Source organism: Cavia porcellus, unplaced genomic scaffold (genome assembly GCF_034190915.1).
Source record: "Cavia porcellus strain 051 isolate PalLab524CR breed Dunkin Hartley unplaced genomic scaffold, mCavPor4.1 scaffold_6, whole genome shotgun sequence".
NCBI lineage: Eukaryota > Metazoa > Chordata > Mammalia > Rodentia > Caviidae > Cavia > Cavia porcellus.
Window position 1 is genome coordinate 29,341,906 of NW_026947489.1, and position 26,065 is coordinate 29,367,970.

General features: G+C 37.9%; 1 protein-coding gene across 2 annotated transcripts in view; it reads left to right on the plus strand.

Annotated features, from left to right (window-relative positions):
* The window catches only part of Ino80 (INO80 complex ATPase subunit), a 126,065-nt gene that overhangs the window by 66,379 nt on the left and 33,621 nt on the right, over positions 1–26,065 (plus strand). Inside the window, exons 22-27 of one of the 2 annotated variants that reach the window (XM_003475702.4) lie at positions 1,035–1,102; positions 1,764–1,857; positions 2,886–3,057; positions 15,329–15,469; positions 20,759–20,984; positions 25,832–25,959. In XM_003475702.4, the coding sequence (XP_003475750.1) occupies positions 1,035–1,102; positions 1,764–1,857; positions 2,886–3,057; positions 15,329–15,469; positions 20,759–20,984; positions 25,832–25,959 (829 nt within the window). The remainder of the gene's footprint in view (positions 1–1,034; positions 1,103–1,763; positions 1,858–2,885; positions 3,058–15,328; positions 15,470–20,758; positions 20,985–25,831; positions 25,960–26,065) is intronic. The other variant, XM_013158823.2, reaches the window with a different exon arrangement.

Genomic DNA, 26,065 nt, shown 5'->3' on the forward strand with positions numbered 1-26,065 from the left:
TAAATATGTACTTGTATCACATGTGAATAGAAAATGTACTAACATAGCTCCATATACTGAAAATTGTTTTGGTGGCACGTATTTTGGAGAACTGATTGGATTTTTATTGTGCGTATGTTTGATTTTTATTGTGTATATATTTGGTTTTTGTTTTTTGAGACATGGTTTCACTATGTAGTGCAGGCTGGCCATGAACTCACTGATGTAGCCCAGGCTGGCCTGGAACTCATAGCAGTTCTCCTACCTCAACCTCATGAGTGCATGTGGCAATACTGTCCCAATCCCCACACCTGAATGTTTATCTTAGTGAATGTTTGTTTTCACAGTGTTTGCCACCACACCTGACTTGCTTAGATTTAAAATTAATCAAATTTACCTTCTTTTTGTAACAACAATAATAGATTTAGTAAAGGTTTGAAGTAGTCATTATCATTAAGCTAATGTGCTAGAGACCACATCATTTAGAAAATTTATGTGTGATTCATTTTTACCCTTCTGAGTTAGGATGGTTTTTGGCTTCTGGACTTTTTAATATGCTTCCCAAACGTTTTTCCGTGTACCCTCATTTGAAAATCGTGGACTTGGAAAACTCCTTTTGTAGAGAAATAATACAAACTGTTACAGAAGTAACCCCCACATGATCTGATGAAACTGAAATTAAGACATATTTAATGGGTTTGACTTTGAGTTCTTTGTGATAGGTCCAGGTTAATATTCAAGTAGATGATCAGAGGAAAGAGGCAGCCTTGTAGTGCTCTTTGTGTCATATAGTATCTGACAATTTATGGTGCTAGAATTATGATTATCTGAAGTAAACTGAGATTGTTTGAACTCATATTACCTCCATAAGCTTTTAAGTGTTTTATAGTTTCTGACATTTATGCCATGATTTATCTAGTAATATGACAAGAAATTGCTTAAAAAGTAGACACAGTTTTCTACCTAAGATTTCCCCTAGTTTGGAACTTGTGGTTTAATTAACTTCCCAATATTTATGTTTCAGTTTGGATTTATTTTACTTATTTAATTCACAGGTGGTTAAAGGTTCTTCTTTCTCCATTTGCACCAGACTATATCCAACAGTCTCTCTTCCATAGAAAAGGTATGTGTTGGATCTTTGAAAAGAAATGTGTGTTAAGGATTTACCAGAATGCCCTTTGTTTTGCTGAGTGTCTGATACGGAACTGCTCTTGGTTCTGCCTATATGTCAGGCCTTTATTTATAATGTCTTGGTAATATTTAATTAATTAAGTTAGTCATCTTCATCTGTAGGATGTGCGATTTGTGGCTGAAATAGGAAACAGTAGAAAATAGTTTTGACCTTCCATCTTAGTTTCCTCTTAAGAATTTCTTATGCTTGAAACTTGCCAAAGTTAATGCTAGACACTTATTAATGAGACTTCCTTCCTTCCTCTTTTAGTCTAGGAAAAGAAGCTGCTCATCTTTGAGTATTGTCCAGAATATTAAAGGCAAGGCTTAGAATCTCTTCTCTCAGTCATGTCCTTTTCTTTTTCCTGGAATGATGAAAAGACAGCCAAAGATTCCAAAACTCCAAAGATAAATGATAAACCATATCTAATTTGGCCATATATGCTGTATCTCATAGACATGCTTCTAGTGCCTGTGATTGTAGTGACACCATGTCTAGATGAGACTTTAGAATATTTTTGGAAGCTTAAGTGAAAATTCAGGAGTTTGGCAGGTTTTAGTGTTGATATCTCTTGATTGGCTATTCAATAGAATGTTATTCTTTGATATTCCAGGTATTAATGAAGAAAGCTGTTTTTCTTTTCTTCGCTTTATTGATGTGTCTCCAGCAGAAATGGCAAACCTTATGCTTCAGGGACTTTTGGCCAGGTGAGGAGTTTGCTTATTGCTTGATAAGAGAACAGGTGTGGAACAAATGATGAATATTCTTAAATTAAGCACTTAATTTTACATTATTGGAGTCTCATTCTTTTTTCTTAAGTATAACATTTTTTAAATTGAGAAAATCTAATTTTGTTTTAATCATTTAATTACATGATGAATCATGTTATACCTTAAGTAAAAAGTGTTAGCTGTGTATGGTGGCAAATGCCTGCAACCCAACCCAGCCTGGGTGACCCAGTGAGATACTGTTTCAAAGTTTGTAAGGACTAGGATGTAGCTTAGTGCAAAGGCCCTGGGTTCCATTTCTAACACTAGGACAGGGGGTGGTGATGAATATTTAGGCTTTTCTCCTATCAGATATTTGAATTCTCTAATTTCTGGTTAGTTTTTTGTGTTTTTCTTGCTTCTGCAGGACAAATGGTGGCTTGTGATTAATTTCCCTGGTAGTGACTACAGTGTGGCCTGCTTCAAGTATTCTGGGAATTTTCTTTGTTTTTATTCTTTGGCATAATGGCTTTCAGTGACCTTATGACTTTATATTTATGTAATAGGAATGTCATTAAGAACTGTCAAAAAAAACAACTGTCTACTTGGGGCTGGGAGTTTAGCTCAGTGGCATAAGCACCTGCCTTGCAAGCAGGCGGTCATGAGTTTGATCCCCAGTACCAATAAAAATGAAAAAGACAAAAAAACAACAAAAAAAACCTGTCTACTTAATAGGATATTTTAGGCTGTGAGGTTTTGTGATAGACAAGAATATTTTGAATATTGAAAGGGGCTTTACAGAGAATTTTAGTGTTCATTGTAACAGACTGTCATGCCAAAGAATGTATAGAACAAAAACATGAAACAGCTTTAGCTGAAAGTAAAAAAAGAACCATTGCTAAAATTTTTAAGATTTACAGAAAAGATATGCAAGAGGAGACATCCTTTGGAGAGTTCCTCACTGCTGTGAACAACCCTCAGACCTCCATGGAGCACTGAATAAGCATGTCTGCTGTGGTCTGTTTCAGATGGTTAGCTCTTTTCCTGTCTCTGAAAGCCTCCTACAGGCTCCATCAGTTGCGCTCCTGGGGAGAGCCAGAAGGGGAGAGCGAGCACAGATATCTGAGAAATAAGGACTTCCTTCTCGGAGTTAATTTTCCACTTTCATTTCCCAACCTTTGTGGCTGCCCTTTGTTAAAGGTAAGCAATTATTTATACATAAATACATAACTTATTACCCCCTTCCCTTTTGTTGACGTCAGCAATAATAATAAATGATGGCCCAATAGAGCCAAAAATTCCTAGAGGAGTAGGTACAATGTACTGAGTTATAAATTAACATGTTACATGTATATATTTTTGTGTGTCGTTTGTATGTGTGTATACTCTTCTGTAATAACCACCCAGATCAAAGTATAGAGCACTTCCAGCCCTTAGAAGTTTCTGTTGTGCTTATCCACATTTAATACTTACAGTTCAGAATAGAATGATAAGTAAAGGTGATCATGATTTTGTTCCTTTTCTTTTTTTGGTACCGGGAATTGAACTCAGGACCTCAACCTTGGCCAGCCAGGCACTGTGCTACTGAGCTATGTCCCCAGCAATTCTATTTCTATTACCATAAATTATTCTTTCCTATACTTGAACTTCAGTAAATGGGATTATCTAGTGTATCCTTTTTTGTGTCTGGGTCCTTTTTGTTGGATATTATTCCATGTTGTGTATAGCATTCTTTTTTAATCACTATGAATTGTTCCATTGTCTGAATAAACCATGGTTTATTAATTTGTTCTACTATTGGTGGATATTTAGGTTGTTTGGGGAATATTATGAATAAAAGTGGTACATGCATACCTGTATATGTTGTTTGATAAGCATAGGCACTAATTTGGGGTTTACATCCAGAAGAGCAATTGCTACCCATTATGTGTATACATGATTTGATTTAGTTGCTGCTGCCAAATACTTAGTTTTATGAATTTATATTCCCAGCAGTGTGTGAAATTTGCTGTTTTGCAGCATCCATGCCTATATCTGACATTGTTAATTGTTTTGATTTTAGCCATTTTTATGAGTTTTAGTTGTCTCATTGTGATTTTTTTTTTAATGATACTAGGAATGGAACTCAGGACCTAGTGCTTGCCAGGCAGATACTTGTGCCACTGAGCTATATCCCTGGCCTATGATTTTTTTGTTTTTTTAATCTGTGAAGAATAATGGTGTTGAGCACTTTATCATACAGTTGTTGGCCTGTGCAGAGGTGGTGATAGGGAATGAAGTTGTAGGTGTAGGGCCAGGTCATGTGAAGCGTCCAGTACAGCTGAGAGTTTGGATTTTATTTTGAATGAAATGGATAATGTCTAAAGAATACTGAGAAGTTAAATTAGTTTGTATGTTTTAGCCTTGAATTAACACTTAAAGTTTAGAATGTTGATTATTTTTCTTGTGTCCTCTAAAAAACATTATGGGTTATTTTATAGTTTAACTACTTTGGAATGCAGGACATTCTTTGGTCAGATGAAGTATGTGCCCCCGTACACTGAAAAGCCCAGATAATTTCCTTATGTTTTCCCAGTTGATTTCTCAGGCATTGCTCCATGTACTTTTTTGGACTTTGGAGATAGAATTACTGATGCAAAAGGAGAAAAGAATTGAATTGGGTTCCAGCCTGTTTGGAGTAACATAGTACTGGCAGCATGATTTCTGAAAGGTGAAATATTTCTGTAATTTCACTGGGATTACTGATAGGTCTGATGAAGAGCAATGTAACCTCTGATAAAGAGCAAGGTGACCTCCAATAGGCTAATTCCTTCCCTCAACTCCTAAGTTTAGTAATACTTGTATGTATTTTGTTTTAGTACAGAAAGAATTGTTCCTCCATACACAAAAGAATTGTTCTCTCAAGGATTTGTCATGTCCTGTTAACATAGATGCTTGCCTCTTACCTGGTAGTTGGAGATACACATCACTTATTTGTATTGTGTTTTCTGAAAACAGATTCATTTGTGTTTCTTCTTTGATTTTATTTTGTGCTATGGATAGATATTTTTTCACTGTAGTGTAGTATTTTAGAATGTATATTGGCTTATTGAGCCAGTGGGCCACACTGCTGAAAGTTTATCGTATATGTATAGAGGTGTTCTTCTACTTTAATTTTCATCTTTTTTGTTTTTTGGGGGTTTTTTTTGGTCTTTTTGAGATAGGGTCTCTCTCTGCAGTTTGGGCAGGCCTTGAGCTTGCTTTATAGCCCAGGTTGGTCTCGAACTCACAACAATCCTGCTGTCTCAGGCTCCTGAGTGCTGGGATTACAGGCGTGAGCCACCACGCCCAGCTCACTTTCATCATTTTTTTTTTTTGTCTTTTTCGTTTTTTATCGGTACCGGGGATCGAACTCACGACTGCCTGCTTGCAAGGCAGGCGCTTATGCCACTGAGCTAAATCCCCAGCCCCAACTTTCATCATTCTTAATGCCAATATATATTATGTTGAAATACCAACAAGAAAATATATTTGATCAGTTTACTGATCTGATAATTAATCTAAGACTCATTTCTAAGAAATCTCTGCTCCTCTTTAAAATGAGTAATCCTCCAGTGATTTCAAGTCTAAAAGATTCAACTAGATTCTGAATAGAGTTATTTGTTGAAGCTCAAGTGTAACAATTCATGAAGATGTAATAAAGCCCATTACATACTGTGGCTTGTGAAATTTAGCCATGACCCATGTCTAGAATATTTATTACTACCTGATAAATGTGTATGTATACCCAGTGTTAACATGTAAATATACACATTTAATTTATATAACAGTACTTAACCCTCGTACATAGTATACCCTGAACTTTTACTCTATTTTATTTTTTTAAATGTTAGTTGAAACTTACTAAAGGTTGATTTTATGACTTTCACAGTTTATAGTTTGAGAAATTGCAATGTGACAATAATAGAATAACCAGAGAACTAGAAAAAGAGTATAACCATGTGAAAGATTCTGTGTCATTTTTTTAATAGTGTGAGAGGTAAGCTGTGGGCAGCCATAACAAAATATCTTTGACTGGATGACTTAAACAATAAAAATTGGGGCTGGGAATTTAGCTCAGTGGCATAAGCGCCTGCCTGGCAAGCGCGAGGTCATGAGTTTGATCTCCGGCACAAAAAGAAAAAACCATACACAATAAAAATTCACTTCTTCACAGTTTTAAAAGCCGGTGTTTTCTTCCTTCTTGTTATCTCCTTCCATAGAGGAAAGACAAGGTAAGCAAGCTCTCTGGTGCCTTTTCTTTTGCAGACACAAATCCTATCATGAAGGCAGCCACTCTATGACCTCATTAAATCTAAATGTCTCCCAAATGCCCCATCTCCAAATACTACCACATGGGAGTTAAGGCTTAAACATAAGAGGGGGATGCATTGCGGTTCATAACACTGACTTTGGGTCTTTAGAAAGTTTCACTTTATGAATGTTAAGGGGAGGGCAGAAACCACTTAGCATTATACTCATGTCAGTGCAGAGTTACTCTAATGTGTAGTTATTAATCAGGGTCTATCTCTGACTTAGTACATACATTTATAGCTGGTATTCAAAGGTAGTTTAAATATAAAGTTTAGCAAATTTGAAGGAATCAAATGATTCAGATGAGCAAAATAGTTATCATGGGAACACTGCTTTCTTTGAGCTGAGTTTTTCATATTCAGAAAAGTTTTCCAGAGCACATTGGTTTTGTCTCGTTTACATAAGAAGAGTATAAAAGAAATTTTATATGACTAGCCATTATGAGCAATTTTTTCATTGCAAACTATGTTGTATTGTGAATTTAATTTTCATTTAATTTGGTACCAAATTCTGACTTTAAAATTTTGATTATTTGTAAATATAATACGGATATGATAATTTTTCTTTGTTTTGCTTTCTTCTGTGATACTAGGAAGTGGAGTAGCCTTGTTTTAATATGCTTGATAAATGTAAATTATGTTTTAAGATTTTAACAGAAGCACATGTGAGTGGAACTCAGGGTCTATGTTCCAGATCAGTCCTGAAAATGAGATTTGGCTTATTTTCAGGCACAGTGACCTACGAGAAGAGCCAAAGGAAATGTAAAAACTGCAAAGATTGTCATGAAATTCTTTCTCTTATAAAATCCAAGTAGTGTTTTTAATGAAATGTCTTTAAAGCTACTAAGTTATCTTTGAATTAATTTTCCCGTATTCAACTCCCCAGCCTCAGTACTGGGAATTGAACGTAGGAGCTTTGTACTAAGCCATGTATCCAGTTACCCTCTTTATTTTGAGATAGGGTTTTGTTAAGTTGCCCAGGCTAAGTTTGAATTTGCAATCTTCCTGCCTCACCCTCTCAGAGTGCTGGGATTACAGGCATGCCCCACTACATTCAGCTTTGTCCTCAAGGTGAAGGTAGAAAATGTTTTACTTTTATATCGTCTCTGCCTTTGTTCTACAAAGCATAATTTTGTTCTAACACCCTGTCTCCTAAATATAACTTCCTACATCAGATTAAAGTGAAGGCATCAATTCTTTTTCATATAGGCAGCTATGTGCTATCATCTTGTTTGTGGTAAGCTATGAAGCCATACTGAGCAGCCTATATTAATCTTCCTCCTTTTCTCCCTATGGACATGAATAAATTTGGATAGTCTGAAGGCTTTCCCTTCATCCCTGTAATGTGCCAGTAAAATCCTTGTTCTTACTTTGCAATTAATACTAAATTTGAATTCTGTGTTACAGAATTTTTTTTAAATTTCTTTTTTTTATTATTTAAGGAGAAAAAGGAAAAAAAAGGGTATAAGTAATACAAAATTTAAAAAATAAACAGTAAGAAATCACTAGTTAATAGATTACATATTCTCATCTTAGAAATATTTGTTCAAGTTACATTATTGAAGCATATAAAGTGGACTTTCAAACAGTGAGAGTGCAAACAGTTTTGTTCAATAATCCAAAAAACACTCAGTAATATGGTTATCTATCTTGTACACTTAAACATATATGCAGTTATAACCTTTAGAGCACTTTCTTTTCTTTTGTACAATGACAATTACACATTTTGGGTTTTATTACTCCCACAGTTCTTATTACTTTTTTTGAAGAGAGTAAAACCAAATGCGACATATCAGAACAGTCAGTCAAATCAAAAGGATGGACATAATAGATAATGTAAAAACAAAATACAAGGTGATCAGCAATGGTTACCATACTGCCTCTTGCTATCTTAAAAAAAATTGCCTATATCATCAGTTATAATAAAATTGAGCAAAACAGTAAAGAATAAAACCAAAACATTGGAGACATTACAGGACTTTAAAAGAAGAGAATAGTCAACCAGAATGGGCGTCATAATGAATCTTATTGTCTTCACAGTTGTTGCCTATACTTTCGATCTTGGTACTATCAAGCAAAGCAGAATAGGAGAAAATCAGTCAAAACAAGATGGTGAGGGCAATACAGGATTTCAAATCAAGTTAATAGGAAATCAAAGTAGGTTACTATAATGTATCCTGCTATTTTTTATTTATTTTCCCTTAATTAAAAAAATAAAAAAGTAATTCACAAAAAGGGGATTGAGATAAAAGAGGGCATAACCACAGAACAGCGCAGGTCAAAACATAACCATTTAAGCAAAATAGTGTTTCACCACAAGATATCCTGACATAAAAATAGTTACCATAGTGTCTCTTTCCTTGAAATCTTACTTCGTATACTGTAGCACCAAACATATCAAGACACTATAAAACCATTCAAGAGAATGACATTATTACAAGGTATTTAGGACCAGTTAATAGAAAATGAACAATGGTTTCTATATAAACTCCTTGTTTATAAAAATTTTTGCTTATATTATCATATATAATAAAATCCAGTAAGATACAACCTTTTAAGACCGATGGAGACAGAAGAATACAAGTTTGATGGGAATTCAAAACAAGATACTAAATCAGCACTAGCTATTATGATGTCTTGTTTTCTCCAAAATAGCTGTGCCTACCTTCCGATCTTCTCTGCCTCATTTCTGTTGAGCTCTATTTCTGTCGTTTGTTGTCAGTTTGTCTTCTTCATTTCATTTTCTGCTCCATTCATTGTGGCCTCTCTGTCACTATTTCTGGAAATTTGGTATTTTCCTTTTTTTAGACTATCCTGCAGTATTCTCTGTAGAGTTGAATTAGTGGTTGCAAATTCCCCTAGTTCCTCTTTATCCTGGAAGCATCTTGTTTTTCCATCAATTTCTAGGGACAGTTGTGCAGGATATATCAATCTTGGCTGGAGATTATTCTCTTTCAAAGCTTGAATTATTTCCCCCCACGCTCTTCATGATTTGATGGTTTGTGCCAAGAAGTCTGCTGTAATTCTGATGGGTGTTCCCTTGTAACTGATCTGTTTCTTGTCTCTGACAGCTTTTAATATTCTGTTCTTATATTGGATTTCTGGAATTTTGATTATTATATGCCTGGGTGTAGCTCTGTTTGGGTTGTAGGTGGCTGGAGTCCTGTATGTCTCGTACATCTGAGTATCTTTACCATTTGCTAAATTAGGGAAATTCTCTTGGATTATTTCTGTGAATAGCTTTTGTAGTCCATTTGTTTGTGTCCCCACCTTCTTCTCTTATGTTCTTAATTCTTAAATTATAGATCCTCTTATCATCTTCTAGCTTTTGTATTGTTGCTGTTTGTTATTTTTAAGAAGTTTTTCATTTCATGCTCCCATATTACAAATCTGCCCTCTAGGTCAGATAATCTGTCCTTAGTTTCTTTCAAGCTGTTATGCCAGCTTTCAATAGAGTTTTTAGTTTCCTGGTAATCTCTTTGAACCTGCTTCACATACTCTATGCTTTCTCTATTTTCTTCATCAAACAGTTCTCCCCTTTTTTTCTGGTCTTCCATTCCACCATCTGTTTTTTCTTGGGCGGTGCTTAGCATTTCTCTAATTATTCTGCTTATGTCTAGCTTCAGGTCATTAAGTTCATTCCTGAACTTGTTCATTCCTGAACTTGTTCATTCCTGACAAGTTCATTCCTGAACTTGTCTATGAGGCTCTGGAGATAGCGCTTTATGTCTATTGGTGCCATGTCTGCTATTGCATGTTTCTCAGGATTGGGGCCGAGGACCCTTTCTTGTTGCTCCCTCTTCCCATATTCTTTGTTCCTTATATATAAGCGTATATAGGAGGCCCAGCTTCTTTCCCTGTTGGCCACAGTCTGTTTGAATTGCGCCGGCTAGGTGTTCCTGCCCACCGCAGTGCACCAGGGAGACACAGACCTGGGCAGTCTATGCCCGGCCACCCCTCCAGGTCAACCTACCGAAGGCTTCACCGCTAGGGTGCACCTCCAGGCGCTGGGACCTGGGTTCGGCTAGCCTACTGGATCTCAGCCAGCGGCGTCTCGCAGGCCAGGCACTCCCCACCAATCCCACTTGAGAGGGGAATATGTGACTGAAGTCACTACAGCATCTCATTCCGGGAAGTCTGCCGGGTCTGAGTATGTCCTCCGCTGAAGCCTCCTTCTTTATGGAAGGGTCCCGATCTGCTCACTCAGCGCAGGTCGATGCAGGGCACCCTGCCAGCCCCACTCCCAACTCCATTCAACGCTTCCCACTCTCCGCGTTTTTGCGCCTCTCTCCCCGCTGTGCCGACCGGGACACAACAGCGGCTGCAGGAAGTTCAGATTGCAGATTCCAGTGGCGTGGGATCCAGCTTCCTTGTCTGTTCCTGCTGTATCACCAGGATTGCGTTTCTAGTTGGTTTCTCTTAATTTAGTTCGTTCCTGGCAGCAAAGAATATCCCCCCTTGCCTAGGACTTCCTGCCCGGCACAATTCCTGGATTTCAACTGCAGTTTCTCAGAGAGCCTCTCAGGCTGCTGCTATCTATCCACCATGTTCTTCCAGACTCCAGAATTCTTGAAACTACCATTCTCGTATTATTAACTTCAGTATGATAGATAAGCATCAAGGAACTAAGAACTAGGCCAGGATACAGATCAGTTGGCACTTGGGAGTGTTTGGGACAGAGTATATTTTAAATTTCTTGATGTTAATGCTTCTCTCACATTGTGTTCTGTTGTTTGTGAGGCAAAGCCAGCATATATTTCACTTAATTTTCTTTTTCTCCACACTCCTTTACTGTTGAGAATTTCAGGCAGAAATAGTATGTAAAGCCTTCATAAATTTACTCTCACACGCCTTCCTTCATACTTTAGTTCTTTGGTCAGAGTTCCTTTCCTGTACTGCTTTCCAAGAGGTAAGGAGTACTGAAGAATGGCCTGGAGCAGTGGCAGGAGGCTGAGGTATAAAAGGATCACAAATTTGAGGCCAGTTTGTCTCAAAATAAAACTCAAGATGGAGATTTGGCTCAGTGGTACCCTGGGTTCAGTCCTCAGTATGACAAGAATAAGGACAGTACTAAAGAATATAAAGAGTTTATATCTCATGTTTTTAAAAAATTCTGAGTCTGGTAGGTATGGTGACATACTCTTGTAATAATCCCAGCACTCCGAAGGCTGAAACAGGAGGGTTGCTGCAAGTTAGAGACCAGCTTGAGCTATGTGGTAACACCAAAAAATAATTAAAACAAAAATCCTGAGCTGGGCATGGTGGTTCATGCCTGTAATCCCAGCACTCGGGAGGCTGAGGCAGGAAGATCATTGTGAGTTCGAGACCATCCTGGGCTACAAAGTGATCTCAAGACCAGCTTGAACTGCATAGAGAGAACCTGTTTCAAAACGACAAAGGAAAAAAAAAATCCTTTGCTAAAAGAATAAGCCAGGACCTATGGTCATCTGCTTTGGGGCAGAACATACTCAATGCCCAAGTAAATATCACAGTAAACATGTTGGTTGGTAGAAACATTTACCAGTATTTGATTCTGTTATCTCAGTGTCAGTAAACTGTTGTCTTGGTAATTATTTACTTAGGCCTAGTATGTGTTGAAGGCCTTGTCTACAACTCTGGAGAGCCAAACACCTCAAAGAAACAGACATTTCAGATTTTGCAATCTAAAATATATAAAGGATCTTAACATAAAGAGTTTTTTCCAAAAAAAAGCAAGTGTTTAAGCTTTATTGTTAATTCTTTAAGAGCTTTACTGACTAGCTATTGATAAACAATTCCTCAAAGAGGGAGTTTTCAAAAATTCTTCTGATAAATGTTAGTTTTCAGTTACAGTATCTATATCATAATTTCTTGAGCTCATAGGAGCTGTCAGTGCTTTTAGTGGAAAACTCTGGGAAGCCATTGTGTGTTTCTGCTTTTCATTTTCTCTCTTTTTATTTGAATACTTCAATATCTATAAAAATAGAGGGGCTGAAGATATAGCTCAGTGGCATAAGTGCCCATTTGGCATGCATAAGGTCTTGAGTTCGATTCTCAGTACCAAAATAAAAAAGAAAGAAAATAGAATCCATGTAGCGTAAAGATTGATTCATAAATACTACATCCTTTTGTTTAAAGTGAAATCTTTTCTCTAGTTTTAAAATGAGGAAAAGAAAGCGTGGCCCCTGGTTAACTAAGTCTGTATGAAAGGAGAAAACATCTGTGTTTTTCTTTGCTACAGTGTGGCAAGAAATGTGCCATTGTGAGGGCCTTCATCCTGGCATATTTATTTCACTCAAGAGTTTTACATATAGAGACTGATTGAAAAATCCTCATTTCACCGTGTAAGTTGAGGTTTTGGCAACAGTGTATACACAACTACCAATGCTTACAGGATAATGAAACATTCAAGAACATGAGAAAGAGACAATGGAGTAGCAAAAGCTGTGGCCACATTAAAAATAAGTCACATCCCCCACAGTGTGACATTCTAAGTAAAACCATTTTCTGCCCAAAGTAGACTAAAATAGTGAACCTCCATTTTTTATTCTTATCCTCCAAGCGTTTTACACAATGATATTTAGTGTTCTTTGTCTCAGCATTAAATTTTCTGTATCTAAAAATTCTTGTTATTGTATGACTTGAAATTGGATAGTGAGATACCAAGAACCTCTTATAATAATGAGGACTTCATGGAACTAATATTAAGAGAAAATAATCTATAAAAGTATACATATGAAAAATATTTCAAGGATAGTAGATTTTCTCTAAAGCAAATGGTGTATGTTGAGCTTTTTGAACTAGTGAGGTATATTTTGGTTTTTGTATTTTCTTTAAAATCTAGAATCAGAAGGCTCTAAATCACCTTGAATAAGTGACTTCCGATGACAATACCAGTGTAACCTAGCACATTTAAGACAAGTAAATGTGTCCTAAATTGGGAATGATCACCCTGGAAATAGAATTATTAGTAGATAGACTTTTTCCAAAAAAAAAAAGTAACTAGGTAACATTTTGTTAAGAAGAAACTCTTATGATGCCTGTTCTCTCCCTTTTGTAGTAATAACTACGTTGTGGAAAGGGAGGCATTAAAAGAAATGGACATTCTCTTAATCTTTTACAGTCTTGGAATGTAGTAAGAAACAAATTTTGGCTGAATTTTGCCTTTTGAGAATACTCAAAATGAGGATGCCTGACAGAGATCCCTGGCAAAGACATTGTGTAATTCCTGTTCTTTAGATGTTGTAAATAATTCAGATGTCTTTAGGTCAACTACTGTTACTACCTTAACCATCTGCCTAGGCATGGTCTAAGTGGCACAGGGCATCCCCTACTAGCAGCCCAAACTGTTTCTGTAGCTGGCAGAGATTAACAGAAATTGATAGACCTGTTGTTTCATCTCTCGAACCCAAGGAGGGGCAAGAGAAATTATTGCTAATGTCAGAAATTTGCTTTTAGGAAGCTAATAAAAACCTGATTCCCATTTTTATTTGTTTGGATATGTTGGTTTGGTTGGTTTTGTTTTGTTTTTGTTTTTTCTTTTCCTTGTGTATTAATGGTAGGATGGGGGGTAATATTTCTAGCTGTCTGTGTTCATCATTGGAAAATAGAATGACACCTAGCCCAATAATCTTCCTAATGATCCTCACAGAAGGTATTGAGATGATAATGAATGTGCCTATATAGAGCATTGGATAAACATCAGAGAGATTCCAGCAGCGTGAAAACACTGATTGAAAGTTACCAGAAGGCTAAAATTCTTCCCTGAGTAATGCCAGGGACTTAAGCGTCTACAGAAAAAGCAAAACAAGTCAAAGTTACACGGGTTCAGCAGTGTAATAAAGTGCTACAAAAAAACTTACATACTTTGTGATTGGAAACCACAGAAGGGAGCCCTGCTCTTATGAAAAATAGCTGAAGTCTTGAATTTGTACATGATCGTTATTTAGAATATACTAATTCATTCATAGAGGCCACTAATGATGTCCTATCCGATGACTTAAGATGACTTCTCTCAAACCATGATCCTTAGGGACTAATTTACTTGAGCGATTCAAGCTGTGTGTAAAATAGGCCCATATGAATGGGAGAATGTGTATGTATTGAGCAAAGAAGCCTCTAAGAGATTTGTTACTGAAATTACAGCAATTATGGTCCTGCAGCAGGCCATAGTTGTTGTTTTGATCTTGTAGCTTGTTTTCTTTACCTTATAACAGAGTATACGTTAGATTGTCTTTTGTGTTATCTTCCCCCATATGTTTATTTAGGTCACCAGTCTGTCTTATTAAAAACCAGTAGAACAAATGAAGCGGTCAAGAATGCAGATAAAAGGTCTAACATTGCGCTAATGATTTGCACTAGTAAACTTATGCATTTCCAGTAGATCTCACTGTGAACTTCTCTTTATGTTGAACATTGCATACTTAAAGTCTTAATATAAATGACTATAAACCAAAGTCTTAGTATGAGCTGTAAAGCCTGTTAAAATGTATTTTGGGGGGCTGGGGATTTAGCTCAGCGGCATAAGCGCCTTCCTTGCAAGTGTGCGGTCGTGAGTCCGATCCCTGGTACCGATAAAAACGAAAAAGACAAAAAAAAATTATTTTTGGTATAGTAATAAAAAAATTTGCAGTTTTAAATGATTGTCAGGGGTACTAAAGAAATTGTTTCCTTTTCCTGATCCTTTCTATTGATATTTATGTATAAGAAAAGTTATCTTTGCTAGAATTACTTTGTACTTTGTTAATTTCAAGATGCTGAACTGCCTTAAAGAAAAGTTTTGAAGGAAATTGTGTTAGTCATTATTGTTATTTTAAGATATGTTTGCCTCCGTAGTATAACGAAAGAATCCAACTTCCCCCCACATAAAAGTGTTTGTCTCCTGAAGTTTGTGGTTTTTACTTGTGATTAACATTCCCTTTTTAGCAACTACAATTAGAATGATGCTTGCTTTAAGGTACATGAATAAGGCCACATTTGGAATCAGTGCAGGTCTCAATTATTTTATATACTTCATTTTGATTAGTGATTGTGTATTAGGATTAATAGAATTAGCGAGAAAGAAAGTTTTTGAGTCAGATGCTTAATATGTAGCACTTTTTCCATTTTGCTTCATTGAGCATAGTTGTCCTTGGCACTAACTTGCATTTTTGTTTTTATAGTCTCTTGTTTTCAGCAGCCACTGTAAAGCAGTGAGTGGCTACTCAGACCAGGTCATCCATCAGCGGAGATCAGCTACCTCCTCACTTCGTTGCTGCCTGCTCACTGAGCTGCCATCTTTTTTGTGTGTGGCCAGTCCACGAGTAAGTGCCACAGGAGGGAACAATATGAAATAAAGCAATTTTCAAGGGATCTTTTGCTTAAACAGAACCATTCTAAGCTATTTGCTCCTTCAGAAACATATAAACCCTAGTATTTAAGGACAGAGAAAGAGCCCCTGCCTAGCTTGAGCAAGGTCCTGGGTTCAGTCTCCAGCACTGCAGAAACAAGTGTATGTGAATGGAGGGCATGGGGCAGGCAGATCCATGGTTCTGGCCTTCCTCACCTTGAGTTGCATGGATTTGGAAGTAGCTGTATGGTACACAGCTTCTTCTCATATAGTCGGGGACTCTGAACTATAAAGGGAGCAAGCCATCTGTCAGGTAGATTAACACCAACAGCAGAGTCCGGGAGAGGGAGCCCTTTGTCAACTGCATTGAGGTTTTTGAGGCTTTTCAGAGGAGGGGGCCCAATTATGGGGAGATTCGATCTGGCCTTACTTCCACAGCACAGTCTCCATGTAACAAAAGGAAACATAATGCTCCAGCACCAGGCCAGTTCTGTCTGATGTTTGCTCACATACTGGAGCTCACAGATCTGTTGTGTCTGAAAAGTGACTGTTGCATCTTGTTCACCATTCAGCAGCCATGCTCTTTATTTGCAGAGCAGGGTAGTTCTATGGGGTTTCGCTCTGAGCTGCTGTGTGGACCCTCTCTGCTACGCTGTTTATTGAAACAGCACTGACAAGTGTCACTGCAGCAAAGGCTTCCACTGGCTGACAGACTTGTTTACTTTGCCTTCATCTTCCTCTTCCTTTTCTCTCCTTGTTGATCAGAGTCAAACAGGAGCTGTCTTCTTCCAGCCATAGAGAAGTGAGTGAAGGGAAAGAGACAGAATAGATATGGCCAAGCTCAGCATTTAGAGAAAAGAATGAGTTTCCCCTCTTCCCAGCTGATTTCCTTTTATTCCAAGAGACAGCTTTCATGCATCTGAGACTCGCATTACTATGAGGCTCGCATTACTTACCCATCTTTGTTTGTTTGTTTTTGGTGGTACTGAAAACTGAACCCAGGACATTGTACATGCTAGGCAAGTACTCTACCACATCCCTAGCCAGCCTTCTGTGTTCTGTATTTCTCCACTCAACAAGTCTATTTTCATAGTTTCTATTCAAAGAAGTCATCTTTTCAGTCTTTCTTAGAAACATATATCTGCCATTGTTTTTGTCAGTTTCCAACCTTAAAGTTTATCAAAAAGTAACCAGGCTCGCTATTTGAATGTCCACTTTATATGATTTAATTTTGTAACTTGAACAAATATTTCTAAGATGACAATATATAGTCCATTAACTAGTGGCTTCCTACTGTTTATTTTTTTCTGAAATTCTGTATAACTTGTACCCTTTTTCTGCTTTTTTTTTTTTTTCTTTTTCTCCTTAAATTAAAAAAAAAAAAAAAAAAAGTAACCAGGCTCATGCCCCAGCACTCAGGAGGCTGAGGTAGGAGGATAACAGTCACTTTAAGACCAGTTTGGGCTACAGAGAGCGTTCAAAGTTAGCATGGACACAGCAAGACTTTATTTAGAAAGAAAAGAAAAGAAGGGAAAAAAGGAAGGAAGGGAGAGAAAGAGAGAAGGTGGGAGGGAGGGAAGAAGGAATCCAGAGAAAGATAATACATGGAAATAACGTCCTGAGTTCCTTCAAGTCCTGCCTGCCTAGATTTCTAGCTTCTGGCCCTGTGCTGTGTGAACTTAAATTCTCTTACTAGTGTCAGCTTGTGGGTTTATATTAGCTATCCAGAAAGTATTTGGATTTTGTGTGTGTTCTGTTCTTTCAAAGTATTTTTGGTATTGATGCAGGGAAATGGATTTTTTTCTAAGAAGCGTCTGAAGTCAAGTGCTTCCATACATGGCAGCCTCTGAGCCTCATAGTTGCATGGCTGATTTACTTCTATTAATCTGATCACTGTATACCAAGTGCCCTAATGGAGGAAGTTTAGCTTTCTGGGAGAGGAATATCAAGACTCTTACTTCTCCTACCCCCAGTATTTGTATGGGAAGAGAGAAGTTGATTTCTTTTGAAGCCTTAAAACTGAACTTGAATTAAAAGAAAGCAATTTTCCTTGCATATGCTATGAGAACTTCAGGATCAGCTTCAGAATAATTTTGTCACTAAGGAAGACATTTTAGAAGTTGTATTATCAAAAGCTAAAATGATATTTCTACAGAGTTAATAAACTAAAACCTGGGAATTCATCTTACCAAAAAAACGAAAGCAGTCATGCTTCCCAGAGATAGAGCAGGAACATACATGTTCTCAAGAAGGATGCTCTGAATGCTTGAGGTGCTATAGTTTGAGGTACTCTAGTTTTGAGGTTAATGAAGCAAGAAGCAGGGATTGGATCATGTGAGACTGGAGAGAATGCATTTCCATTTCTAGGGAGAGAAGAGTGCTATGTCACGCTTTGTCTCCCCTCCTTCCGATCTACCAGGAATGCCACTTGGTGTTAGCAGAGTGGGTAAGGATGTCTAGAACAGAGTTGTCAGGAAGCAGGATTTATTCTAAATAGAAGTGGACTTTTTTGTCCTCTTTTGGACCTCACAAGTACACTGCTGACGTACTTAGAAGATGACATTCTATGATTCTGCATATATCTTGATCCAGGGCTCCTGGCCAAAGAAGCTTATCAAAACATTAAAAAATACTTCAGTAAGAACTGTGCCTTGAATTCAGGCCTGGACTTGGAATGATATCAGCAAAATAAAAATTGAAAACTACGTGAAAGTTTATAACTGAAAGAAAAATGTTTTCTTGTTTTTAGACCATACGAGTACCTAGAAATGAGACTTAGGCAGAAACACATTCTCTCTCCCTGTCCTTTTGCTAAGTTTCTGGCTTTTGACTTTAATCTTGAGAATACGGGCCCATATTTTATGTGTAAGTCAAGGTTTGTTCTGCTTTTCTACCAGCAAAGAAAAAGCATGTGTCTTTGAGTATAAAATTGGTCCCTTTCAATCTTTCTTTAGAAAAAACTAAGTATATTTTATTCCTCTAAGAAGTACACATGCTTTTTGAAAGACATGAAACTGCTTATATTTCAAAAATCTAAACTATTGCTGCTTTAACCATTTTTATAGTTAAAGTATTGTGGGTTGTGAGGTTTTGGGACTCACCTTCTACATTGGAGATGTCTCTGCTTGTACCAGGGTCTGCTGGGGTACTGCAAGTACAAGCCATAGCAGAGAGAGCTCTGGCTTTTATTACCTGCTCTGTGTTTCAATCAGTATTTACCTGTGCTCACGTAACAGTTGGGAAAAACAAATACATTAGAAGCAAGAAAACAACTTCTGTAAAGGATAAAGGAGCTAAGAGATGCTGTACTGTCTGGATGAACTGATTTCAAAAATGAACCTGGGTGAGATTTGGAGCTCTGGCCTGTTTGCAGTGGCCCTTTGTAATTTTGTAATTGGACTGTAGATGGCATTGCCTCCCGGCAAACTCAGTTCACTTTCTTCTGTGAGGCAGAGCCCATATTCTTTGGTTATTGGTAAATGTTCTTTCTTAAATCTGTTTCCCAGCAGAGTTAACCTGCAACTGCATGTTCAGCTGGTTTACTGTTTATATCTCCAAAATTGTTTCTAAATGCTTGGCTTGAGATGCTAGACTGTTTTTTAAGAACCTCGGTCTACTGGCCTATCCCTCAGCATTTCTGTATTAAAATATATACTTTTCATCTTCTTATGCATGCATGTTCTTATGCATATTTGAGAATCACTGTCCTAAAGATTGATTGACATGGCTGGACGTGGTGGTACATGTCTGTAATCCCAACATTCAGTTGCTGAGAAAGGAGAATTGCTATGAGTTCTAGGTCAGCAGGGACCACATAGTGAATTTAAAAGCCTACCCTAGGGCTGGGGTTTAGCTCAGTGGCGTAAGTGCCTGCTTGGCAAATGTAAAGTCATGAGTTCAATTCCTGGCACCAATTTAAAAAAAAGCCTAGGCTAAACTACATAATGAGGCCCTGTCTGAAAAAACAGTTGAACAACATGAAAATAAAATAGCAAGATAGATTTTTCCTAAGTGCTTAACTTCCATAACAGAACTGCCTAGCTACAGTGTTTTATGTTCTAATCTCTCTCATTCCTTTTTTCTTGCTCCTTATACCCAGTTTCTCCCCATCTCTTAGTTTGTCTGCAAAGTTCTTCTGAGCAGTTTACTGCTTGTAATGGACTTTCAGTATTTTTGTCATCTGAGCTTGACAGATCATCACCACTTTTACGTTTTAACAAAGGGCAGACAACCTTGTCATCATCCATATATTCCTTGTCAGATTATTTTTTAGCCCACTGAATACTGCTCGGTAGATTTGGAATAGATCCAGATAACTGAAGAAGTGTGAAACCGTGTTTCTATATTGGTTAGGAACCTCCTACTCCACAGAGAGGCCAGCGTATTAGTGTTATTGGGTTGTGCTTTGTAATAATATTGCAGTTTCAAGCCAGGCATGGTGGTACACACCCGTACCCCAGCACTTGGGAGGCTGAGGCAGGAGGATTACCATGAGTTCAAGGGTAGCATGGACTACATAGAGAATTGAGGGCCACCCTGAACTACAAAGCAAGACCCTGTCTCAAAACCTAAAAGGAAAAAGGAAAAAGGAAAAAAAAAACCAAAACACTGCAGTCTCTGTTCTAGCCAGAAAATGCATTTGCTACTTGCTGGCAATTGTTTCTGTCCTACCCGCTCAACTGTCCAATTTCCCCAATTTACCACTCATGATATTCCCTTATCTTTCATTAGGTTTGTTAATTAGAAAACCTGCTAGGGAAGAGGAAAAAGAAGTATAGAAAGTCTTAGTAGCTTTGCCACAAAAGCATTACACATTGCTTCATATGTGCCAGACCATTACTCTTCATTCTTAAATAAATAACTAACTCCAGCTCCTATTCTAGCATCACCATTGTGTGTTTGGCTAACAGCATATAGCCAAGAACACTGCCCAGCAATGAACAGGGTAGCAAAGTACTAGGTGTGTGTGTCTATGTCTGTGTCTGAGTACTGGTATATATTATTGCTGACTTTGTGTCCTGGTTTATCTACATCCTTCAGTTTTTTTCGTATTTTTAGTTTGTTTGCAGGTTCATGTTACTGGAAATTAATGTTTTACATAGAGAGGTTTACTTTGTGAACAACATAGTTTATCAGAATAGAATAGTATTTTAAACTAGTTGTTAAGAATTATCCACAGTAGTCTGATTTCCATTAATCTGATTCCAAAAACCTTAGCATATCTGAAAAAATGTAAAGGAGCCCTCTCTATGGTTCATTGCAGGTCACCGCAGTGCCATTGGATTCTTACTGCAATGACCGAAGTGCAGAATATGAGAGACGAGTTCTTAAGGAAGGAGGGAATCTGGCAGCCAAGCAGTGTCTGTTGAATGGGGCCCCTGAACTGGCCACAGACTGGCTAAATCGCCGATCCCAGTTCTTTCCAGAGCCCCCTGGGGGACTGTGGAGCATCAGGCCTCAGAATGGCTGGTCTTTCATCAGGATTCCAGGTGAGTCCTGTGTTCCTTGGGATGTTGCCAGCCTGGGCAAAGAGACTGAAAGGGAGATCTCCATGTAGTGCTTTCACATATTTGGAATTTGGAGTTCTTAAAGTTTCTATTTCCTTTTTTTTTTTTTTTTACCTTAGTAATGTATAAGTAAAAATATTGCTGATTTGTAACTTGAATGGAGCAATAGTTGTTTTTAGGTTTGTGTTTAAATATTATCCTTTGGGCTCTGTATATAGCTCAATGGCATAAGCAACTGCCTGGGAAGCTCAAGTCCTGAGTTTGATTTCTGATACCAAAAAAGAAAAATAAATAGTGTCCTTTGATAAGGAGAAAGAAATACTGCTCTTTAAAAATAGGATGGGGAATGTCAGGTAGCTCAGTGGTAAAGCACTTGCTTAGCATGGGCCAGGCAGTGGCTTCCATATTCAGTACCAGAAAAAAAGAAAGAAAAAAGGAAAATATGGTAGCAAAGGCTTCAGGTTGAATGAGTAAGTTGTCTTGTGCCCTTGCCAGTGGAATGAATGAGAATATCGTCACTCTCAGAGAGCCTGGTTTAAGTAGCATAAACAGTGTCTTGCACGAAGCATTACAGATTTGAATGATAAAAACAGGAAAAACTGTATTTTGTGCCAAAATGCTAGCAGATTCCCAGAGCTCCTAGGGTCAAGGACTAGGATTGAAAGAAAACTAGGTTTCATCTTTGCTTTAGAGACTACTTTTAAGGAACTTGAACATAGGGTTCATAGGCTCGTGTTCTAGAACCTGTTGGCAAAAATAAAATAGGATACGTTAATTAAAAAAAAAAAAAAAACACCTCCTGACAAAGAGCAATGGCTTAGAACTACACTGTTAAGCTTTGGTTGCCCAAATTCTCTGATATCTGATAATACTCATTTTATTAACATATAATGGAAGTAAACTAGAGATAAGTCTTCAAAAGAGACCATCTACATTTTCTTTTTTTCTTTTCTTTTTTTGAGAAAGGTTTTACTGTGCAGTCAGGCTGGCCTTAAGCTTTCTGTGTATCTTAGGCTGGCCTTGAGCTTACCCTCCCAAGTTCTGGAGTTACAGGTATGCACTACCACATCTGGCTCAGCATCTACTATTCCTATAAACTGTGCCAACAGCCTGATTGTTACTTTTTTGTTTTGTTTTTTTATCTTTTGAGATAGGGTCTCACTACGTAGTCAGGCTAGCTTTGAACTCAGCTGTATAGCTCAGGCCAAGCTTGAACTCATTGCAGTCCTCCTGCCTCTGCCTCCCAAGTGCTGGTATTACAGGCATGTGTCACCACACCCAGCACTGGTTTTTCCATTCAATGTTAACTGTGTCAAATACCAGGGAGCCTCATGTCAACCCATTAGTAGCTTTCCAAGTGCTTTCTTTGAGTGGAAGATGCCATTTTCAGTATCTGAAAGTAGTATTACATATGGCCTTAGAGCTGACTTAGAACACATGAAGCAAGAAGGTGATTGTATATTGTTTGAAAATCTAAGCGTAAAGTAGGCCAGAATGGAAACCACAGAGTCCCAAGCAAGAGGTGAGTACAGGTATTGAGAGAATCATATAGCACCTTATTTCTTCTTCTGGCTCTTTAATTCCCAGTACAGGGGTAGGAGGCATATTGCTGTTGCTGTGGGAATCTCTTGTGGCTTTTCCTGTTCTTTGAAAGAAAAATGGACCTTGTTTAAATAGCAGGAAGTGTCTGAGTTCTTTTTGCATCGATAAAAAGCACCAGCTTCACTGGCTGTTTACTGTGAGAACCGACAAGCTCCTCACTGACCCCATTGTGCTCAGTACACTCACTGGGGTGGAGATGGTGGTGGGGGTTGTGTCACTGGGACCTGTATTTATCTCTTTTTCCTCTATATTTGTACATTTTGTGTTTCCCTGGGAAATGTTGGTTCTGTTGCATTCCTTGAGAGATTGGCCAAAATCTCCTGGGTTTTACACCTTGATTTCTTCTCCATGAGAAGGATGTGCAATCCTTTCAAAAGGCTCTTTTCCTTGGAAGAGGTAGATGCTATTCAGTGTGTTACCCTAGTATTACTACCATAAGCTACGTTTGTTTTGTTTTGTCACTATGAACAATAAGAACCTTTATCTAAATGAGAACAAAAGCCGAGGATGTTGCTCAGTGGTATAGCACCTGTCTGGCAAGCGCTAGTTTGAATCCTAACATATATATATAGAGAGAGAGAGAGAATAGGTCTATTTATTTCAGCATCTTTGGAGCTTCAAAAATGGGCTGGGCCTGGATTTGGCTTGGCAGAATTTGCCTGATTTCTAGGGAATTGTGCTTCTCCTGGCTCAATGCCCTGTTTAGCAACAGCTGGTGCTCTTGTCCAGTGCAACTTCAGTAGGGTGATAAACATATACATACATCTGAGTTCTTCTGTTTCTAGCATCATTTCATTCTGGTTAGCCAGTAAAGTAGATGTGGGAAGCAGAAATGTGTCAAAATCATTTAACCATAATTTAGAAAACCATTGAGACTTATGAAAATTCAGGCACCAACAGATTTATATATGCCTTAATATTTGCATGGAGGGAGCTGTGGAATTCTGAAGAATTTAGCTTACTTACTTTCATTCATTGGCAAGAAAATATATAGGCTTTTTTTTTTCAGCCTTATGCTTTTACTGAAAACAGAAATGCCATATCTAAAATTGATTTGTGTCTTTGTGGGGATTGTTCAGGAGCTGTCAAAATCAAGATGCCCCTGGCAGTACAATTGAAGGAGAAAGGTAATTTTGATAAGAAACCCTTCAAATTGTTAACAAAAATTTTGCTGCCTAGAGGCTTAGAGTTTATACAGTGTCCTTGTCTGGTGCCAGGGAGAGAACTCAGCAATCACTTCTGACCCAGCTGTAGTCTTTTGGTTGTGTGTATATGGAAAAACAAAAAGAGGAGCATTCCACTAATGTAAACAGGACCAAACAAAGAGACTGAACAAAGGTGTGTGCCACAGACACAGAGCGGGGGGCCAAGGGGAGATGTGCCCTGGCAATGTTCCGAAGGTGGGAAAAGGCAAGCTGTAGTGCAGAGTAGTAAACATTCAGGGCACGTAGCTTTGTAGCAAAAACAGAGTGACTGATGATTTGTAATGGTGCTGTCAGCACATTTGTTCTTGTTCAGGTTAGATAGTAATTGTGCATTTGGCAACGAGTGGTGGGAATGACGACTGAGAATTCTTCAGTTGCTCTCAATTATCAGCCTCTGCAGTTGAGAGGAAAGGCTTTGAGTTCAAACCCAAAAACTAAGAGTAGACTGTTTGTCCTAACAATTTCTCTTTTAGTTGTTAATTATGAATGTGAGATCTCTATCCTTTCTTTCCTTTTTTTTGTGTCCCCTCAGCCACTTGCACATATATTCTTATCCTACTTCTCAAGCCTCTTCTCTTCCCCTCTTAATGGCAGGAATTGTTTAAGGCATGTTTGTGAACCAGTCTGCAAACAGGAAACTCTGCTTCCTGAAATATGATGGCAGTTGAATAATACTGAATGGATAAGATGAAAACTTGTGAGTTAACTATTCTTTAGATCTCCAGTCAAAATCATTTCTTAAGTGAAGAGAAAGGAGAAAGCATAAGTTAGTGAAAGCAGCTTCATTTCACAAACCCAAAGTTCATCTTTCTGAAGATGAACCTGGTGTCCTTATCAAATTATATCTTGCATTAATAACATTTACCAGCCAACTACTGAAATTATCCAGAAGAGCGAGTTTTGATGAGTTTTTTAAAGTTCAGTGGTGGGCTAGGGGTTTAGCTCAGCAGTACAAGTGCCTACCTGGCAAGCACAAGGTTGTGAGTTCAGTCCCCAGTACCAAAAATAAAAATAAATAACGTTCAATGGCGGTAAGGGTTACAGGGAAGATAAAAATGATCGAGGTGCCATATATACAAAGCCCTAAGCTAGTCGTGGTGAATCTATGGCACACATATAGGTTCAGTGAGCTGTTACCATTGAAAACTCTAAACAGCTTGCTGACACTACCCTATGCTGAATGTAATCACTGTGTATCACAAACACATAACTAACTTTAAAATAATAATATAAGAATAATAAAAAGATTGATGGGCTAGGAACCTAGCTCAGTGATAAAGCACTTACCTAATACGCACAAGGACCTGGGTTTAGCCCATAGGATCACAAAAGGGGGGAAACAAAAAGGTTTGGGTAGGTATGTTTATTTTGCTTTTTCTTATATGTCGTGTCTCCATGGGAAGACAGGAGCAATTGTTGTTTTTATACATTCTCATGCTTTCAGGACATAAGCATTTGATCACCACAAATATCTAGAGATAGATGAATTCAGAAAAATGAAATCGTTTTCCCAGTTATAGTAGATATAACATAGACATCATAAATGTCCATGTGCACCTAGTGTGCCTGAGTGAGAATGCAAAGCAGAGGCACTTTCAAATGTGCTAGCAGTAGATATCTGATTGCGAACCATCAACTAGCAGAGAATCTACACCTTCCTCTTTCAGGATGTATTTTCCTAGAGCACTTTTGCAGTTATGACTGTTTTATTTTTCTGTTTTAAGACAGAGTTTCATTATATATTTCAGGCTGGTCTAGAACTCACTATTGTAGCTTTCACTGGCCTCGAACTTGTTGTGATCCTCCTATATCAGCCTTCTGAATGCTGAGATTACAAGTGTGCACCACCATGTCTAGCTGCAGTTGTGATTAATAGGGCTTTACTTTCTTCCTGTGGAGCACTTTGCAGTGCTCATGACAACATTGTCCTATTTCTAGTAGTTTTGGCTGCATACAACTTTGCAGTGAATGGTTTTGTTGCTTCAATTAAAGTTTCCTCTCTTCCTCTTTTTTTTTCTCCAGGAAAGGAGAGCCTCATCACTGACAGTGGAAAGCTGTATGCCCTTGATGTCCTGTTAACTCGGCTCAAGTCTCAAGGACATAGGGTCCTTATCTACTCCCAGATGACCAGGATGATAGACCTGCTGGAGGTAAGAGGAGGAAACCTTGGGAATCTAGTATTCCTGGACATTTAACTTCAAGAGTCATATGTTAATGACTAGTGTCAGTCTTCCTTAATGGGAACCCCAAATCTCC